Source organism: Watersipora subatra, chromosome 2, assembly GCF_963576615.1.
Source record: "Watersipora subatra chromosome 2, tzWatSuba1.1, whole genome shotgun sequence".
Lineage (NCBI taxonomy): Eukaryota > Metazoa > Bryozoa > Gymnolaemata > Cheilostomatida > Watersiporidae > Watersipora > Watersipora subatra.
In genome coordinates, this window is record NC_088709.1 from 75,731,209 (window position 1) to 75,751,434 (window position 20,226).

The following is a 20,226-nucleotide window of genomic DNA, read 5'->3' on the forward strand; positions in this document are numbered from 1 at the left end:
TGGTTATGCATCCGGTTAGCTGTGACAAAAACTCTTTGTGACAAATTTTTTACTACGCTCTAGTACAAAATTTAAATTATAAAACACAAAATTAACTTATAAAATGTTTTAACATAATTATTTAATTTTTATCATTATGTAAATTAAATAATATTAAAATGAGATTTTCTATTTGCACAAAATAGAAACTGATCGTGGAAAACCCCACAATACGGAAACAAAAGCCATTTTGCCGAAGGTACCTAGAGCAAATCTGTAGGGCAATATTTGTAAGACAGAAAGCGATAATTTCATTATATAGAAAAAAACCAGTTTGCAACGATATGGCAGTTAGTGCAGAAGAAAGCGATAACGCTTTTCATAGCTATACGTTTTTAGCGGCAGATATTTGCTTTAACTATCAAGAATGTGATTTATCGCCGGATAGGTTTATTGAGAACTATTGTCAACGAAAACGAAATGGAGGAGGAGACGTTGCTGTGGTGATATATCCATGGAAGGGAGATTGTGGACACGCATTGGTTGTTTTTGATGGAGAATTTTGTTCGCCAGGTACTGGTATAATACAATAGTGTTAATGTTACCTCAGTCGGGATAGAACTTGAAAACAATTTATAGTATGAATCTTAGGTGAAACCTGTAGATTTTTTTCAAATTCGGTGTCATAAACTTGTTCGAGTTTGGCTTTATTTGTGTAACATTATATTACTGTGTAGGATGGTTGTGTACTAGCTGATGTCACGCTTGTTAAATGACATGCAGGTACCTGCCTGGTTACGACACTGTAGAATAAGAACGTCCGTGAGGTCCCGTATAGCTTATATGCCAATAATCCTGAGAAGCCAATAATGTCTAAAATCCTATACTGTTATTCTGACAGTTTTAATACCAATGCGATATCATCATTTACCTTGACTCCTAGTGGCATATATCACCATTGCCATAGACATTGTTACGCTACGTAAGACCTCGACACTCGGTTACACATCATGCCCCTTTCCTAGGAAAAGGCCATCTCGGAGGAGCATAATTTCATATATTACCATTTCCCATCTTATCAAATCCAAACCAATTAAGTTACCAAATTGAAACTGCAAAAGTCACCTATTTATACTTTACATGCTCACTCTGAATCCTCCAAATCCATCACATTTCCCTCTTTTCCAGAAAATCCATCACCTACCTCGCTTCCCAAGAACTTTTCCTTGCAGCTAGGTCAAGGGTCTTGGACTCCTTTTGGTCAGTGCAGGCATCTGTCATACTGACATGCTTGCTGCTTTTAGACAACCTTGGGGTCTCAAGAGACTCCGCCAGGGAGTTTTTAGCAACGCCTACAGTTTCCACCCTGGCCTTCTTCACACTTGAAGTCTTATTCTTGGAATCTCCCTCCAGGCTTGGATTATAAAAGTCGGGTTCAGCAGCCTTTTTTGCTTCAGCTCAAGCGCCGACGGAAACACTGTCCACCGCGGGCCTAGCCTTTGCAAATCTAGCAAGCAAATGGGCTTTCGTCTTGGTCATTTCAGCTAAGACGCCTTGGAGAGTGACAAAGCTCTCGAACTCTCACTCAACTTCACTTCCTCTTCCAACTCTCTCATTTGCTCCTCAAACCTGTGCTGTAACCTCTCTCTCCTTGATCTAGTATCTTTTCTTTTCTCCTCAAATTTATTCTCATCCAAAAAGTTGTCACTTTCTACTTCGTCCGAAAACCCACTAACTTTGCTCAATATAGACCCTTTCTGGACTTTTCTACTGCTGTTTACTACACCAACATAACTAGCACCAGTTCAAGAAATTGATCCACTAGATTTATGCTCTTATATTTCCTCAGCCTTTCTCTTTCTAGATCTATACAATCTATCGCCTCCATTAGAGCACACTAAGTCTAAAGTCTACAGTTCTCGCACTATCTAAATTTTTATTCCTGAGATTTCTAGCCCAGTGACCACTTTTTACAAAAGTGGTCAAAAGTTTACAAAAGATTACAAAAGTTTCCAGGGCACTCTATAGCTGTGTGGTCTTTTTTGGCATTACATACCATGCACCATTAATTGCCTTCATTGCCCCAAACCATCTTCTTATCTTTCCCAACATCCTTGCTGTTTTCTTTACCGCTAGCCTCTCCTTGCATCTTGCTCAGTCCTTTCTTAGGCTCTCCAGTTTTCTGTTTAGCCTTCAATTTCATTACAGCCTACTGCTCATCATCTTTCTCGTTCATGTTCATTGTTTTGGTTTGTCTACAACAGTATTAACATTTTAACAATATACTGTATCCAGCTCAACCTTCCTCTTACTCTGTCTCCCAGACCTGGTGACAACTACAGTCTCTTCTACAGGCTCTAAGTTTTTAGTTTCAGTAATATTGCCAGCATCATCATTAATACCATGACTTAAGTTGGTTTCTAACTCAATATCATCAACATCCTCCTCAACATCAACATCCTTATCCTCACTATTATCTGCAATATTATAATTGCAAAATAATTGCAAATAATTATAAAACGTATCTTCAGTATTTTAATCCAGTAGCTGTGAGAGTTATGTTCTCTTATCACTATACCCTTTTTTTCCAGAAATCCCTGGTGTCTTTACCCAAACTAGGTTACTGGGACAGAGTTTTAATACCTCACTAACTCAGTATTTTCTGTCCCACCCTTCCTTAGTCTTAGATTTCCTAAGTAAATCAATCTTGTGAAATTTTTCATTTTTTGTTTTTGAGGTTCTAAGAGCTTGTAATCACTTTTCCACACATTTGGCACCTACCACACAACAGAGTAAGACATGGTGAAACTTTTGATACCAAATAACTGTAATTCGAATTTAGTTGCAAGTCAACCTTTAAAGAAACTGCTAAAAACATCTCCTTACCTATGAAGTATGATATAGTCATATCTCATGAGTCTCGACCTAAATTTTTGAATTTTAATTGGTGAATTAGCTGTCCTTTTCACTCAAAATTGAAACCAACAGTTAGTGATTCATTTCAATTTCAAATTGTCTACTTACAAAGTAATAAGTTCACGCACGCCCAAGTTATGGCCGAAACTTCTTTCTCAATCTGAGCGTACCTAACTTCAGCATCTCTCATAGTTCTAGAAGCATATTCTAAAGGTTGCCAAAAATTGTCACAATTTAACTGCAACAAAACAGCACCAATAGCATTCTTACTAGCATCTACTGAAACTCTGAGTTTCCTAATGATATCAAAAGCACACAATATACGAGCTTTAGTAAATAATTTCTTAATTTTTCAAAGCCCTCTTGTTGTTTCACACCCCAATACCATTCAGACTTTGACCCCGTTACAGCATATATCGGAGTGCAATAATCTGAAATAAGATTATTGAATTTACTCAAATAATTTACCATTCCTGTGAACCTTCTTGCTTCTACTTTATTGCTGGGAGGTAAGGTGTCTAAAAATGCCTGTATTTTATATGGGTCAGCTCTAACACCAACCCTAGACATTATATGATCCAAAAACTTTACTTCACTACAACCAAATTCACATTTCTCCTTTTTCAAGGTCATCCCAGCTCTTTTTATTCTTTTCAAGACTTTCTTTAAACGTAGCCAGTGTTCACTGTTTTACAATATACTAGTACATCATTCATTAAACATACCACCTCCTTTAATCCCTGTGATATTTTTTCCATAATCTTTTAAAAATACTCAAGTGATGAGGAAATTCCGAATGGCATCTTGTTGAAACAAAATCTACCCTAAGGGGTTTTAAAAGTTGCCAACAATTTACTCTCAGTAAATCTACTTGCCAGAATCCAGAATTAGCATCCAATTTCGAAAATATGCTACCTTCAGATAAATTACTTAGCATCTTGGAAATTCTAGGCAAAGGATATATTTCCCTTTTTACATTTTTGTTCAAATTTGTCAAGTCCACACACATCCTAATCTTACCAGCAGGTTTTGGTGCGATGGTAAGTCCAGAACACCATTCTGTAGGTTGGTCAACTGGTTCAACAATACCACTAGCTATTGGTCTAATTCTTTTTTAGCTTGATCTTCAAGATTAGCCGCAGTTGGTCTGGGTGTAAATAAACGCTTAGGTTTTATATTATCATTCAGGTTGATTTTGAAAGTACCAGGAATTGTGCCTAAATCCTTAAAAACGTTGGGAAACTCCCTTATAGGGTCAAAGTCATCTTTTCACATACTATTAACAATGACAAGCAAGGTTAGCTGACGTAATCATGTAATCCTAAAAGATTTTTTTAGAACCTGTTAAAACATACACGGGAGTGTTGACATACTTAAAAGTGTTTCTGGTTTCAACTACACAAAATCCAGCTACAGATAGAGAAGATCCATCTGCGCTATATAAACTACGTTCAGGTTTACTCAAATTCATACCAAGTATTTTACTAGTCTCTTCTGTTACCGTAGAGACTTCTGCTCCTGTATCGAATGTAAACTCAATATTTTTTCTATTTACTTTTTATTATTTTATTATCACTACCATATAGTCAATCGTTATTGTTTTTAGTGAACCTCACTCTATGTGGACTCTTTCTAAAATCCTACTTTGTCTACCAGACCTGTACCTATCTCCCGATGGGCTTCTGCTACTACTACCACTGCTATATCTCCTACAATCATGTCTAGACTCATGTCTCTCATTTAACTTGTTGCAATCTTAAGAAATATGACCTAATCCCTAACATGGTGTCCTTTCCTGTTACAAGCAAAGCAAATAATATTTTTAGCAGGGGAATTATATCGCTTATGTCAGGATCTTCTATAACTTCGCCTACCTCTCCATTCATGTGAAAGGTTGTCAGACCTCTCACTACCTGAACTATCTCTTCTAGACAGCCTAAAACTAGAATTTTCACGATACTTCTCATTCTTCCTAGAAACTCAGCAAACAGGTGCAGCAGAACTACTGTCGCTAGACTCACTCTCTACTCTCACATTGTCAAGTTCTACCTTGATATCTTTCTTAGCACCAGTGATAATGAACTCCGATTCCATAGCTAAAAGTCTAGCTTTCAATCTGTTAGGTAAATGCTCCCAAGTGATGTCGGTCTCCTGCATTAACTCTTTCCTAGCACTGCAATCGGGCAAATCATTCACTGCTAGAGCTACACAAAAGCACTGCCTCAAATCATCATTACCATCACCAAAATCCATATCTCTACTCAACTTTTCCCCTCTCACCAAGTAATCTCTTTCGTCCCCTAAAACCTGTGAAACCATAACAAATTTCATCATTCTCACAAAACCACTCTTCTCTCTCTCATAATGACCTCTCAAAAGATTTAAATCAGTTTGATAAGCATCAGTTGTCTGGCTCGCAACAGCAAACTCTAAACTTCTCAGTAACTCCATTCCTTTGCTACCGATAGCGCTTAATAAAGCTAACAGCTTAGTCCTTCCCACAAAGAGTGAGAGACCACCATCAGTATTACCCATACGCAACGAAGTAAGCTCACACACAACCTCAAACTCAGTAAGCTATGGCTTGAAAGAACTAGAAACATTTCCACTATCCAGTCACAACTTAGGGAAAGCTCTAACATCAAGCTGTCTAGCAGCCATATTTAGCAGCACACACAACTGTAAATAATACTAACCACTCTCACCACATCTATCAAGTGACAATGCAAGAAAACACTATAGCACTGCTATGATAATACTACTCTACTACCAATACAACGTGACAACACAAGCTCATAAACAACAATCACCTAGCCAAACACCGCTACGAAATAAAATAGCGTTATCAATTAATATTACCACCCCGCAATGATATAATAGAACAACACAGTATATTAACACCCCTCGATTGGTATAATGTAACAGCCCAGTGTCCTGCCTATGATGCCATGGTAAATAATGTGCAGGTCCCTACCTGGTTACAACACTGTAGAATAAGAATGTCCGTGAGGTCCCGTATAGCTTATATGCCAATAATCCCGAGAAGCCAATAAAGCCATGAATCTTATACTGTTAATCGGATAGCTTTAACACCATTGCGATATCATCATTGACCTTGACTCCTAGTAGCGCCTCACTATTGCCATAGACATCTTTACGCTACATAAGACCTTGACACTCGGTTACACACCAACAGTCATATCATGGATGGTTTGAGGTAGGAAACTTTAGTGGCATACTTTTTTATTTGTACCTAGTGAAGCTGGTTCTCATTTAGTAAAGCTGGCTTTCTTTTAGCAACTGCCCTAGTTTTTATCATTCTGGGCTCCCAGTTTTGATTTATCTCATCGTATGCTTTGAAGAGGATATGGTGACATTCGGAGTCCTGTAGAATTCTGATTAGCAAACAAGGACAATGATCTTTTCTTTGCAAGTGTGTTTAGTCCCAACATTTCTTTAGCTGTGGTGCTTTTTAAAAGTTTGAATAAAACGGATGAGATTATTCAGTGTCATCTTACTAGTGTGTGTATTGTTAACTTAGGGATCACTTTACCAAAACAGCATATTCTAAGATCATCCTACCCAGACTTGTGTATGCTAGCGGCTAGACCTCTTTCGGTGCTCTGTACATGAGGTGCTTTATGACCCGAAGTATTTTCTTGGAGTGGCCATATTTCTCATGTATATTTTGGTCAAACTTAAAATGTGCATGTATGGTTATGCCAAGATATTTGGTGCTTTCCGAGCATTCAAGGGTAAGGAGCTGGGAGTTTACATTGGTTTCGTTTCCATGTTTCCAAAATTAACTGGTTAGCATTGTTGTTCTTGAACGACATCTTCCATTTCTTTGACCAGGTATATATAGCATTTATGTTTCTCTGAAGTCTTTCGGCATCTGACTGGTTTTTTGGCAGTTTGATAGAAAAATGTGTTATTGGTTAAATCAATATTTTTTGTTTAGTTGGCCCCTTAAAGAATTGTATGATAAAAGTCTTTATTACAAACAATTATTTTTGGTCAACTTGACAAGCTGTCTTGTAGATGTCATTGAGACACTGGAATACAAAAAGAAGGCACCGATATTAAAGGTTACTAAGTACATTGACAGTGAGGTACAGTAATAACTTCCATTCCTTGTCAGATCTATTGTAATTACACTGTGTATTGCACGCTGTCACCATGTGTTTGTGTGTGAATCTTGCTGAAGCAGTCTCACCTCACCTGGAGTGTCTGAATTTTATCTTTTTGAAATTCAACTATAAACTACATGGAGTATCTTGTATATCTCGAAATATAATTATACGTGTACCCAACATTTATTAGCTAGTAGCCCAAGCAAAATTATCTGAATTGCGCATTATTTAAAAAAAAACTCTCTGATGTGAAGACTTTAGTGCCAAAATATTATATTATCAGTTGCAGTCAAAAACATTAACTTGTAAACGGAAAATGACACTACTCACACTACTCACAAATGCTACACCATTCACACTACTCATGTTTACTTCAAGTCCTTCCTATGCAAATTTATCTTTTTCAATTTGCTTGCTTTGCTAGATGAAAGATACCTGATCCTTTGTTTCATAAATTGTTAGGGAGCCATGAGATTTTGTAGCTGTGTTAGGTTGAATTCTATAGCATATAAGCAAGAGAATGGCTTAATTATGAGCTTGGTTTTTCTATTTTCTTAGATGTTCCAGAAACCCATTAATTTGAAACAGCAGCTAACTACTGATTAGTAAACTCACGGAATACTGCTGTCCTATTGGTTTATTTTCATGTATGAGTGCATCCTATATTGCAGTGCTTTGGACTTGTAAAGACTAGCATATCACCAGGACTGTTGAAAAACTTGCTCACTCGTATAACTATAGACAAACTTGTGGCTAAGCTCGATTATGAGACAGGTCTGAGACCCAGCTACAACCCTGAGACTCAAAGGTACTTATAAGTCATAATGGTTAATAATAAAGTAGGCGATGCGTAGATTGCGTACTTTATATTGTTTCACAACTTATCTTCAATATGTCATATCATTGTGGGATGGACACTACCGAGCCATAGCAATGGGATGGACTCTACGATCTATAATGTGTCATAGCCTTGGAGATGGTTTATAATGTGCTATGGAATGGGGATGGACCCTAATAAGTCATAGCAATAGAATGTACCCTAATGATCTGTAATATGTATTGAGGGATGGACCCTAATAATCTATAATGGGTCATGACATTGAGTGATAAACCCTAATGATTACCTATATTGTGTCATAGCAATGGGATGTACCCTAATTTTTAATAATGAGTCATGGCATTGGGAATGGACCCTGATGAGTCATAGTAATGGGATAGACCTTAATGATCTATAATATGCATTGAGGGATGGACCATAATAATCTATTATGGGTCATGACATTGAGTGATAGACCCTAATGGGCTACAAGGTGTCATAGCATTTGGCGATGGACCTTTATGAGTCATAGCGACAGGATGAACCCTAATGATCTATAATGAGTCATGGCATTAAGTGATGAACCCTAATGATCTATAACAAGTCATAGCATTGGGGGATGGACCCTAATGATCTATAATGATTGATAGCATAGGGGGATGGACCCTAATGATCTATAATGATTGATAGCATAGGGGGATGGACCCTAATGATCTATAATGATTGATAGCATAGGGGGATGGACCCTAATGATCTATAATGATTGATAGCATAGGGGGATGGACCCTAATGATCTATAATGATTGATAGCATTGGGGATGGACCCTAATGATCTATAATGATTGATAGCATTGGGGATGGACCCTATGATTTTTAATGAGTCATAGCATTGGTGGATAGACCCTAATGAGTCATAGCAATAGGATGGACCCTAATAATATATATATAAATCTCAAAGTTTGTCTGTTTGTACTTCGGTATGTCCAGCTATAGCTATTAAAATTTACAAATGAAATATAAGTTTCATGCTAGATTTGAACTCACGAATATTTCAACCACAAGTTTCAAACTATGCATTTAACCACAGTTAAACAGTCCTAGGGATCAAGGACTTATACAGTCCTTAGCATTCTAACGCTCTTATCATATACTGTATACACGCTAAATGTGCACTTTTGATTATTAACTAATATTACCTTTTACATGTGTGATTTTTTGAAATAGTTTAAAAAGTATTTTTTTGCTACCATAACCTATTTTTTCAATTTGTAATTTTTAATTGTCTCAGTTCAATTTCAAATGTGCCGTTACATTTCTATTCCCGGTTTTTTTTAAAGTTCGATTTCTAAGTCGGTAAAGGCTACCACTTTTCACGTGAACAATTGTATTATCTCCAGTAGGAATAGCGTCTACATTCTCTCTCCGTTTGGTCAGACAAAGATAGTCCGATATCTTATTTTTACATTTCTACCAGTATCGAGAGGTACCAGTATCATTGTATTCAAAGTGTTGATGGATAGCTTCTGCTGGAACAGTAACCTTTTTTATACTAACACACTTCTATGCACGAATTCTTACTATTAATTCAATATATTCAAGATTTTTAATTTCGTTTCTCAGTTTGTATTAATTGAATTATTATCAAATCATCTTTTATTGCAATCGTAGCAAAACAGACTTAATTTAGCTATTACTTAATAATTATTTCACATTGAGGTTTAAACACTTTTATAGTTGTTTTATTTTGTTTCTTAATTTATTTCACCTGCACAAAACATTTCCCTCATGATAGGAAGTTTGAAAGTTAGTTGTTTGACAAAGTTTGAACACCTTTAAAGTGGTTTTATTTTTCTCTTAATTTCTTCAGACTGCTCAAAACACTTTTTTTCATGATATGAAGTTTAAAAGTTAGAATGGTAACTGTGGTTTGTGTTAAATGAAAATAGATTTTCTGTGCAAAGACTTTTATTACCTGGCAACACTGATCACTCAACTAGTCTATAATAAGCCATAGTGTTGGAGAATGAACCCTAATCGTCTACCAATCCTCTCAATGACTGATGAGTTCTCACGATACAAACGCAATCACAGGAGTTAATATTGATCATTGAATTATAATGAGAAGAGATATATGCGTATTACTGTTTTTAATATTATACATTTATGTATTTTTCATCTTTAACTTTCTTAGCTAAGGATGAATATTGAATCTAGTTTATAGTGACCAGGTTTCTTACAGACTTGACAAAGGTCTTCCAGGATGGCATCTCATGGCTAATCATCCAGTTTGCTAGCAGTTGTTGCATCCCATGCCTGAGCATGGGATGAGCAGTGAGCATGAACATTATGTAATGATGAATAAAAATTATCATGTAGACAGTAAAAAGTCCCGGTTTCTCATTATGATAGGTCATGCTATTCACTATGTTTCCATGATGCGCAGTGCTTCGGAGTTGCGCCCTCTCCGAATCATGGAAATGGCGTCTTCGCACTGAAATCACTGCGCACTGATCAGTGCAAAGCCAGTGCAAATTCGCAGCAAGGAAACAGCAATTGCGCAGTGGCTGTGCATAGCTCTCATGCCGTGGAGACGGATTCTTTGAGGGCCATAAACTAGTACAAAAGTTATCCCGCTAATCTTGTTTTTTTCTATTCTTCCGATCTTCTTTCACTTAAATTTAATTATGGTCTGCATTCACGAGGATGATGAGGTGATTACTTTCCTGGACTTTGTTATCGATGCCAAAACTTTTCGAAAAATAGGTGGCAAGTCCTAAATTAACGTATAAATAATATATTACTTAAAAAATACTTATTAAAAATATATTATTTTGTGAAAATTGTGTTAAGGTTTGTAAAACCTTGTGAATGTGTATTGTAAATAAAAGTATAATGATGACAGAAGCATAAAAATACCGTTTCTGACGTTCGGTATCCGTGATCGATTCAATTTCTCCATCAGGAGATTCGATTTATACAATTTCTCTTCTCTGGCTAATTTGCTGAAAACTACTGCGCAGCATGGAAACGTACAATCCCCTCGACTTCGGAGGGGGCTGCATCGCAGTACTGCGCACCATGGAAACATAGTGATTGTCAGTCCACAGTTATGATACTAGTTTCAATTGCTTGCATAATCAGCCCTGGAACAACAGTCCTGACCATAACAGGATCTTATGCTCATTTGTTTATTATTATTTGATTGCCGTATTACAATACTAATACATTAGTATTGATTAGTATGATTTAGTCCCACTCATATAATTGACACATGGAGCACATGTGCTCCGTGTGTCAATTATATGAGTGTTCACCACAAAGTTTGAATTCACTTTGAATTGTCTAGAGCAAGTTTGTATAACTTCAGATACTTATAGACGCAGGCCCGTATTCTCTGGGGCGGCTGAGCCGCCCCAACGTTTTAGTGATTTTTTGTGGTTAAGTACTAAGAATTGCAGTCTAAGCTCATTCGCTTGGAATTTCTAACAACTAAATTACTAGCGATTAGCGTTCTATATTGTCTCTGTGGTGGTCTCCCCAAATGAGTGATCTTATGAGACATTGTTAAGACTTGGAAACTGAACTTTATTGCTTATAGTGGGGGTGTGAAGAAGACCCCCCAAACTTGCATTTTTCTTAACATGTAAAACTTAATCAACATATAATCAAAACATCGATGAGGAGCACAATGGGGCAGGCTTGTCTAAATAAATAATCTTCTAATATTACACATATATAAAGATGTTGAAATAGATGCAGAATCAGTTGTAAAAGATTTCTGCCATGGACACATTGACAGAACAAAAGCTATTGCAATAAAGAAGTAATAGCTCTTGTTCTGTAAATGTCCCTTACAGAAATCTGTAGTGTCATTTATATCGTTTGTTGAATAAAGAAAGGGTTTTGCCTACCATGAACCATAAACAATATATTTATGTAGATTTTGATACAATTGATGGCATTTATGCATACTTTGAGGGTTGATGATGCTGAAAATGTCCAGAGTTTCGGGGCAGCGCCCCGAAACTCTGGACCTTTTAAGCGAACCCCGTTGGGGGCTTACACCGCCTCCAAACCCCCAGGTGTTCATAACTAGTCGCCTAACATTTGCCACCCCAACTTGCAACTAGGAATACCGGCCTGTCTAGACGTTTGAATGTGTGAAGAAGTTAAAAGGGGTTTGCAGAAACTCTCCTTTTACTGAAGTCTTTGCTAGCCAATCATTGGCCACTTAGTCTATTATTGACCACTCATGAACAGCCCTACTTTAAGCGATGTACTCGTTCACTTGCTGCTGAAGGCCTGATTCACAATGTATAACAATGTTTCTATAATACAAGCGCATCATGCGGATTCGGAGTTGTGCGTGAGTTGTGTCCCCATGCAATTTGGAGTTGTGTTCCCATGCAGATTAAGTGATTCTATGGACATTCGCTTGATGGGGATTGACTATGGCACTTTGTTGAAAAAGTTCAGAAATTGTACGTTATAAGTTAATAATTCGCGATGCACGTGTTAGCGACAGAAGTATTAAAAATATTTAAACTTGAATAGCTGGCGCAGTATTTTACTGCGCATCATTCGCAAGCGCTGTTTCCATTATATTCATTCATATACATTGGATTTGATAGTTTTGCGTATCGCAAAAATTAACATGACATTAAATGGAACGTATAACGTAATATAACGTAACATTTGTAACAACAAATGTTACGTATATATAACGTTAACATTGCTTTTATGACTTTCCATGATACGCTTAATTTGCAGATTGGCTCAAATTTGCATGTCATGGAAACATAGTGTACGGTGTGCGAGGTGCTGCGCCCTGCTATGCAAACTTGCGCAGGTGTGCGATTGATGTGAACCAAATGGCTATAAAATCACAGAATGGCGCAACTAACTTATGCGCACACTCCACACGAGTATTGTGCTACGTAGTCGTGGGTTCGCTAAGATTGATGTGAATCGGGTGTGCCACTTAATTTCAGGCTCGTTATGTGATTTTGTCCCTACGCTAGTAATGATGCTAGTAATGAAAACGATAGTACTGGTGTCACGCGATATCTTAAAACTGACCAAAATGTATTTCGCTCGAAGTTATGTGCTTTTTTGTGCTCACGCGAATTGAAACACATGATTGATTACCTGGAAATATTGGTCTGAACCAAGCCTTACAAGACTCACATTAAACCAATACTAAGAATGTCAAAGCACTTTCAGAATTGCCTGCTCTCTAACAGACTCCTTTATAATATAATTTATATACACTTTTATTTGTTCAGAATTACTGCAGTGTGGTTAGAAGTGCGAGTGAGATGATGAATCGCTTTGCATACCTTATTAAGCTGTAATTGTGACAATTTTGGACTCCTAGTGTGTAAATCTATTTCTTCCTGGTCTCATGACCATCCGTCAACTTCCTTGCCTTTATTAAACTAATAAAGTTGTTTTGTTTATTCTTAGGCTGGGGATAGAAGGCTTTTTGTTCCAAATAAAATTGGCCGAGGACATGCTCAAACGACTGGAACAGGAGTTGTTGAAGAAATAACTACATCAATTGCAGTTGACTCCTTGAGAAACGAATCATTGTGCTTTCATTGGGCGATGGAATGTTGACAAAGTTCTAGCATAACAGTGTGTTAAGCTCCGTACTCCATCCCTAGCATAATCAATGACCATTGGTTAACATTAGAGGGTCAAGGACGCATTGAAGAGCTTGGCCTATTCTCTGTTCAAAACTGGCATTAACAAATATTTTATTTATAATATTTATGACCCTAATTGGTAGAGTTTGGATAATGACTAGGGAGTTGTGATTCCATACACTGAGTGTTGTGATGATCAACATGGTTATTTGATGAATTTGAAGCCGTTTGAATTGAATTATTTCCATCTTTTAAAGAAGCAAATTTTTAAGCTACCATCTCTTCATGAAAACACAGTGATTGGTTCACCTTGACTGTGCCAAAATAATTATTGCTATTCTATTATTATTTAATCCTTTTAGGAATTTATGATTATGTTAATAAATGTTTAATTGCTCTTATGTTAAATATGCACAAAATAGTTTGCTCTGCAGCTTTAGACATGAATATGTGATTAAAATATAGGCAATAAGGATAGGAGAAATTGAAAGCTCGAGAGCTGCAAAAGGTAATGAACCGAAAAAGCCGTCATTGCTCCAACAATGGTTTGTGTCACTAACCTCGCATCATACTAATATGGTTTTATATTTTGATGAGTGGAGATTTCATTTCTCCCCTTGAGCCAGCTCACTTAATTTCCCTGCTGACTGGGTAATCAGATAATAGTAGCAAATATAAAAGAAAAAGATAAAGATTGGATAGGTAAGGAATTAGTATTGATGGAGTTAAGTTGGTCACCTGAAATTACAATCTCACAAGCTTTAATAAAGGTTGTATAAGGAACTGACAGACAGAACTTGGAAGTTTGGAATACAAAGGATATTTTGACTGACTGCAGGTCAGATAAAAACTCGATCAAATCAAACACAAACTCATGCAAATTATGTTTAAAATTTAGCAAATCGGAATTAAAATTAAAAAAATCAGAAACGAAATGGACATTTCAGCAAACAAGTAGGGTCAATGTTCATGCCACACACCTTCAAGAGGCATCCGCTAAAAGGAAATCCATGGTCTGGCAAAACTTGATTGAAAAAGTCCATCTGTGTCAACTGCGATTATTAGGTTGTACATCTGACCTTCAACTGTCTAATTAATACTTTTATCAGCTTTCCTTTTGCAGTTTGAGTTGGAAAAGCTTTTGCATTTAAGGGTCAGCGTACTGGTTTAATTTTACATTTACAACTTACCTCAGCTTCTTCTCTGCATAAAAATCTTTAACCAGCCATCCTTTAACCAGTCATCCTTTAACCAGTGATCCTTTAACCAGTCATCCTTTAACCAGTCATCCTTTAACCAGTCATCCTTTAACCAGTCATCCTTTAACCAGTCATCCTTTAATCAGTCATCCTTTAACCAGTCATCCTTTAACCAGTCATCCTTTAACCAGTCATCCTTTAACCAGTCATCCTTTAACCAGTGATCCTTTAACCAGTGATCCTTTAACCAGTCATCCTTTAACCAGTCATACTTTAACCAGTCATCCTTTAATCAGTGATTCTTTAACCAGTCATCCTTTAACAAGTGATCCTTTAATCAGTCATCCTTTAACCAGTGATCCTTTAACCAGTGATCCTTTAACCAGTGATCCTTTAACCAGTCATCCTTTAACCAGTCATACTTTAACCAGTCATCCTTTAATCAGTGATTCTTTAACCAGTCATCCTTTAACCAGTGATCCTTTAACCAGTGATCCTTTAACCAGTCATCCTTTAACCAGTGATCCTTTAACCAGTCATCCTTTAACCAGTCATACTTTAACCAGTCATCCTTTAATCAGTGATCCTTTAATCAGTCATCCTTTAACCAGTGATCCTTTAACCAGTGATCCTTTAACCAGTGATCCTTTAACCAGTCATCCTTTAACCAGTCATACTTTAACCAGTCATCCTTTAATCAGTGATTCTTTAACCAGTCATCCTTTAACCAGTGATCCTTTAACCAGTCATCCTTTAACCAGTGATCCTTTAACCAGTCATCCTTTTACCAGTCATCCTTTAACCAGTCATCCTTTAACTTGTCATCCTTTAACCAGTCATCCTTTAACCAGTCATCCTTTAACCAGTGATCCTTTAACCAGTCATCCTTTAACCAGTGATCCTTTAACCAGTGATCCTTTAACCAGTCATCCTTTAACCAGTCATCCTTTAACCAGTCATCCTTTAACCAGTGATCCTTTAACCAGTGATCCTTTAACCAGTCATCCTTTAACCAGTCATCCTTTAATCAGTCATCCTTTAACCAGTCATCCTTTAACCAGTCATCCTTTAACCAGTCATCCTTTAACCAGTCATCCTTTAACCAGTCATCCTTTAACCAGTCATCCTTTAACCAGTCATCCTTTAACCAGTCATCCTTTAACCAGTGATCCTTTAACCAGTCATCCTTTAATCAGTGATCCTTTAACCAGTCATCCTTTAACCAGTCATCCTTTAACCAGTCATCCTTTAACCAGTCATCCTTTAACCAGTGATCCTTTAACCAGTCATCCTTTAACCAGTCATCCTTTAACCAGTGATCCTTTAACCAGTCATCCTTTAACCAGTGATCCTTTAACCAGTCATCCTTTAACCAGTGATCCTTTAACCAGTCATCCTTTAACCAGTGATCCTTTAACCAGTCATCCTTTAACCAGTCATCCTTTAACCAGTGATCCTTTAACCAGTCATCCTTTAATCAGTGATCCTTTAACCAGTCATCCTTTAACCAGTCATCCTTTAACCAGTCATCCTTTAACCAGTCATCCTTTAACCAGTGATCCTTTAACCAGTGATCCTTTAACCAGTCATCCTTTAACCAGTCATCCTTTAATCAGTCATCCTTTAACCAGTCATCCTTTAACCAGTCATCCTTTAACCAGTCATCCTTTAACCAGTCATCCTTTAACCAGTCATCCTTTAACCAGTCATCCTTTAACCAGTGATCCTTTAACCAGTCATCCTTTAACCAGTGATCCTTTAACCAGTCATCCTTTAACCAGTGATCCTTTAACCAGTCATCCTTTAATCAGTGATCCTTTAACCAGTCATCCTTTAATCAGTGATCCTTTAACCAATGATCCTTTAATCAGTGATTCTTTAACCAGTCATCCTTTAACCAGTCATCCTTTAACCAGTGATCCTTTAACCAGTCATCCTTTAATCAGTGATCCTTTAACCAGTCATCCTTTAATCATTGATCCTTTAACCAGTGATCCTTTAATCAGTGATCCTTTAACCAGTCATCCTTTAACCAGTCATCCTTTAACCAGTCATCCTTTAACCAGTCATCCTTTAACCAGTGATCCTTTAACCAGTCATCCTTTAACCAGTCATCCTTTAACCAGTGATCCTTTAACCAGTCATCCTTTAACCAGTGATCCTTTAACCAGTCATCCTTTAATCAGTGATCCTTTAACCAGTCATCCTTTAACAAGTCATCCTTTAACCAGTCATCCTTTAACCAGTCATCCTTTAACCAGTGATCCTTTAACCAGTCATCCTTTAACCAGTCATCCTTTAACCAGTCATCCTTTAATCAGTCATCCTTTAACCAGTCATCCTTTAACCAGTCATCCTTTAACCAGTCATCCTTTAACCAGTCATCCTTTAACCAGTCATCCTTTAACCAGTCATCCTTTAACCAGTGATCCTTTAACCAGTCATCCTTTAACCAGTGATCCTTTAACCAGTCATCCTTTAACCAGTGATCCTTTAACCAGTCATCCTTTAATCAGTGATCCTTTAACATGTCATCCTTTAATCAGTGATCCTTTAACCAGTCATACTTTAACCAGTGATCCTTTAACCAGTCATCCTTTAACCAGTCATCCTTTAACCAGTGATCCTTTAACCAGTCATCCTTTAACCAGTGATCCTTTAACCAGTCATCCTTTAACCAGTCATACTTTAACCAGTCATCCTTTAATCAGTGATCCTTTAATCAGTGATCCTTTAACCAGTCATCCTTTAACCAGTCATACTTTAACCAGTGATCCTTTAACCAGTCATCCTTTAACCAGTCATCCTTTAACCAGTCATCCTTTAACCAGTCATCCTTTAACCAGTGATCCTTTAACCATTCATCCTTTAACCGGTCATCCTTTAACCAGTCATCCTTTAACCAGTCATCCTTTAACTTGTCATCCTTTAACTTGTCATCCTTTAACCAGTCATCCTTTAACCAGTCATCCTTTAACCAATCATACTTTAACCAGTGATCCTTTAACCAGTGATTCTTTAACCAGTCATCCTTTAACCAGTCATCCTTTAACCTGTGATCCTTTAACCAGTCATCCTTTAACCAGTCATCCTTTAACCAGTCATCCTTTAACCAGTGATCCTTTAACCAGTCATCCTTTAACCAGTGATCATTTAACCAGTGATCCTTTAACCAGTGATCCTTTAACCAGTGATTCTTTAACCAGTCATCCTTTAACCAGTGATTCTTTAACCAGTCATCCTTTAACCAGTGATCCTTTAACCAGTCATCCTTTAACCAGTGATCCTTTAACCAGTCATCCTTTAACCAGTCATCCTTTAACCAGTGATCCTTTAACCAGTGATTCTTTAACCAGTCATCCTTTAACCAGTCATACTTTAACCAGTGATCCTTTAACCAGTGATCCTTTAACCAGTCATCCTTTAACCAGTGATCATTTAACCAGTGATCCTTTAACCAGTGATCCTTTAACCAGTCATACTTTAACCAGTCATCCTTTAACCAGTCATCCTTTAACCAGTCATCCTTTAACCAGTGATCCTTTAACCAGTCATACTTTAACCAGTCATCCTTTAACCAGTCATCCTTTAACCAGTCATCTTTTAACCAGTCATCCTTTAACCAGTGATCCTTTAACCAGTGATCCTTTAACCAGTCATCCTTTAACCAGTCATCCTTTAACCAGTGATCCTTTAACCAGTGATTCTTTAACCAGTCATCATTTAACCAGTCATACTTTAACCAGTGATCCTTTAACCAGTGATCCTTTAACCAGTCATCCTTTAACCAGTGATCATTTAACCAGTGATCCTTTAACCAGTGATCCTTTAACCAGTGATCCTTTAACCAGTGATCCTTTAACCAGTCATACTTTAACCAGTCATCCTTTAACCAGTCATCCTTTAACCAGTCATCCTTTAACCAGTGATCCTTTAACCAGTCATCCTTTAACCAGTGATCCTTTAACCAGTCATCCTTTAACCAGTCATCCTTTAACCAGTGATCCTTTAACCAGTGATCCTTTAACCAGTCATACTTTAACCAGTCATCCTTTAACCAGTGATCCTTTAACCAGTGATCCTTTAACCAGTCATACTTTAACCAGTGATCCTTTAACCAGTCATCTTTTAACCAGTGATTCTTTAACCAGTCATCCTTTAACCAGTGATCCTTTAACCAGTCATCCTTTAACCATTCATCCTTTAACCAGTGATCATTTAACCAGTCATCCTTTAACCAGTCATCCTTTAACCAGTGCTCCTTTAACCAGTGATCCTTTAACCAGTCATCCTTTAACCAGTCATACTTTAACCAGTCATCCTTTAACCAGTCATACTTTAACCAGTGATCCTTTAACCAGTGATCCTTTAACCAGTCATCCTTTAACCAGTCATCCTTTAACCAGTCATCCTTTAACCAGTGATCATTTAACCAGTCATACTTTAACCAGTGATCCTTTAACCAGTGATCCTTTAACCAGTGATTCTTTAACCAGTCATCCTTTAACCAGTCATCCTTTAACCAGTCATCCTTTAATCAGTGATCCTTTAACCAGTGATCCTTTAACCAGTGATCCTTTAACCAGTCATCCTTTGACATGTCATCCTTTAACCAGTCATCCTTTAACCAGTCATCCTTTAACCAGTCATCCTTTAATCAGTGATCCTTTAACTAGTGATCCTTTAACCAGTCATCCTTTAACCAGTCATCCTTTGACATGTCATCCTTTAACCAGTCATCCTTTAACCAGTCATCCTTAAATCAGTGATCCTTTAACTAGTGATGCTTTAACCAGTCATCCTTTAACCAGTCATCCTTTAACCAGTCATCCTTTAACCAGTCATCCTTTAACCAGTCATCCTTTAACCAGTCATCCTTTAACCAGTCATACTTTAACCAGTGATCCTTTAACCAGTGATCCTTTAATCAGTGATCCTTTAACCAGTGATCCTTTAACCAGTGATCCTTTAACCAGTCATCCTTTAATCAGTGATCCTTTAACCGGTCATGCTTTAACCAGTCATCCTTTAACCTGTGATCCTTTAACCAGTCATCCTTTAACCAGTCATCCTTTAACCAGTCATCTTTTAACCAGTGATCCTTTAATCAGTGACCCTTTAACCAGTGATCCTTTAACCAGTGATCCTTTAACCAGTGATCCTTTAACCAGTGATTCTTTAACCAGTCATCCTTTAACCAGTCATCCTTTAACCAGTCATCCTTTAACCAGTGATCCTTTAACCAGTGATTCTTTAACCAGTCATCCTTTAACCAGTCATCCTTTAACCAGTCATCCTTTAACCAGTCATACTTTAACCAGTCATCCTTTAACCAGTCATACTTTAACCAGTCATCCTTTAACCAGTCATCCTTTAACATGTCATCCTTTAACCAATCATCCTTTAACCAGTCATCTTTTAACGAGTGATCCTTTAACCAGTGATCCTTTAACCAGTCATCCTTTAACCAGTCATACTTTAACCAGTCATCCTTTAACCAGTCATCCTTTAACATGTCATCCTTTAACCAGTCA

General features: G+C 37.2%; 1 protein-coding gene across 1 annotated transcript; it reads left to right on the forward strand.

The window, feature by feature from the left end:
• Positions 1-220: 220 nt before the first annotated feature.
• Positions 221-13,894, forward strand: LOC137388891 (uncharacterized). Its single transcript, XM_068075373.1, has 4 exons — positions 221-552; positions 6,937-7,007; positions 7,700-7,836; positions 13,312-13,894. The coding sequence occupies exons 1-4, from the start codon at positions 324-326 to the stop codon at positions 13,394-13,396; spliced, it is 522 nt and encodes a 173-aa protein (XP_067931474.1). The 5' UTR covers positions 221-323; the 3' UTR covers positions 13,397-13,894.
• The last annotated feature ends 6,332 nt before the right edge of the window (positions 13,895-20,226 follow it).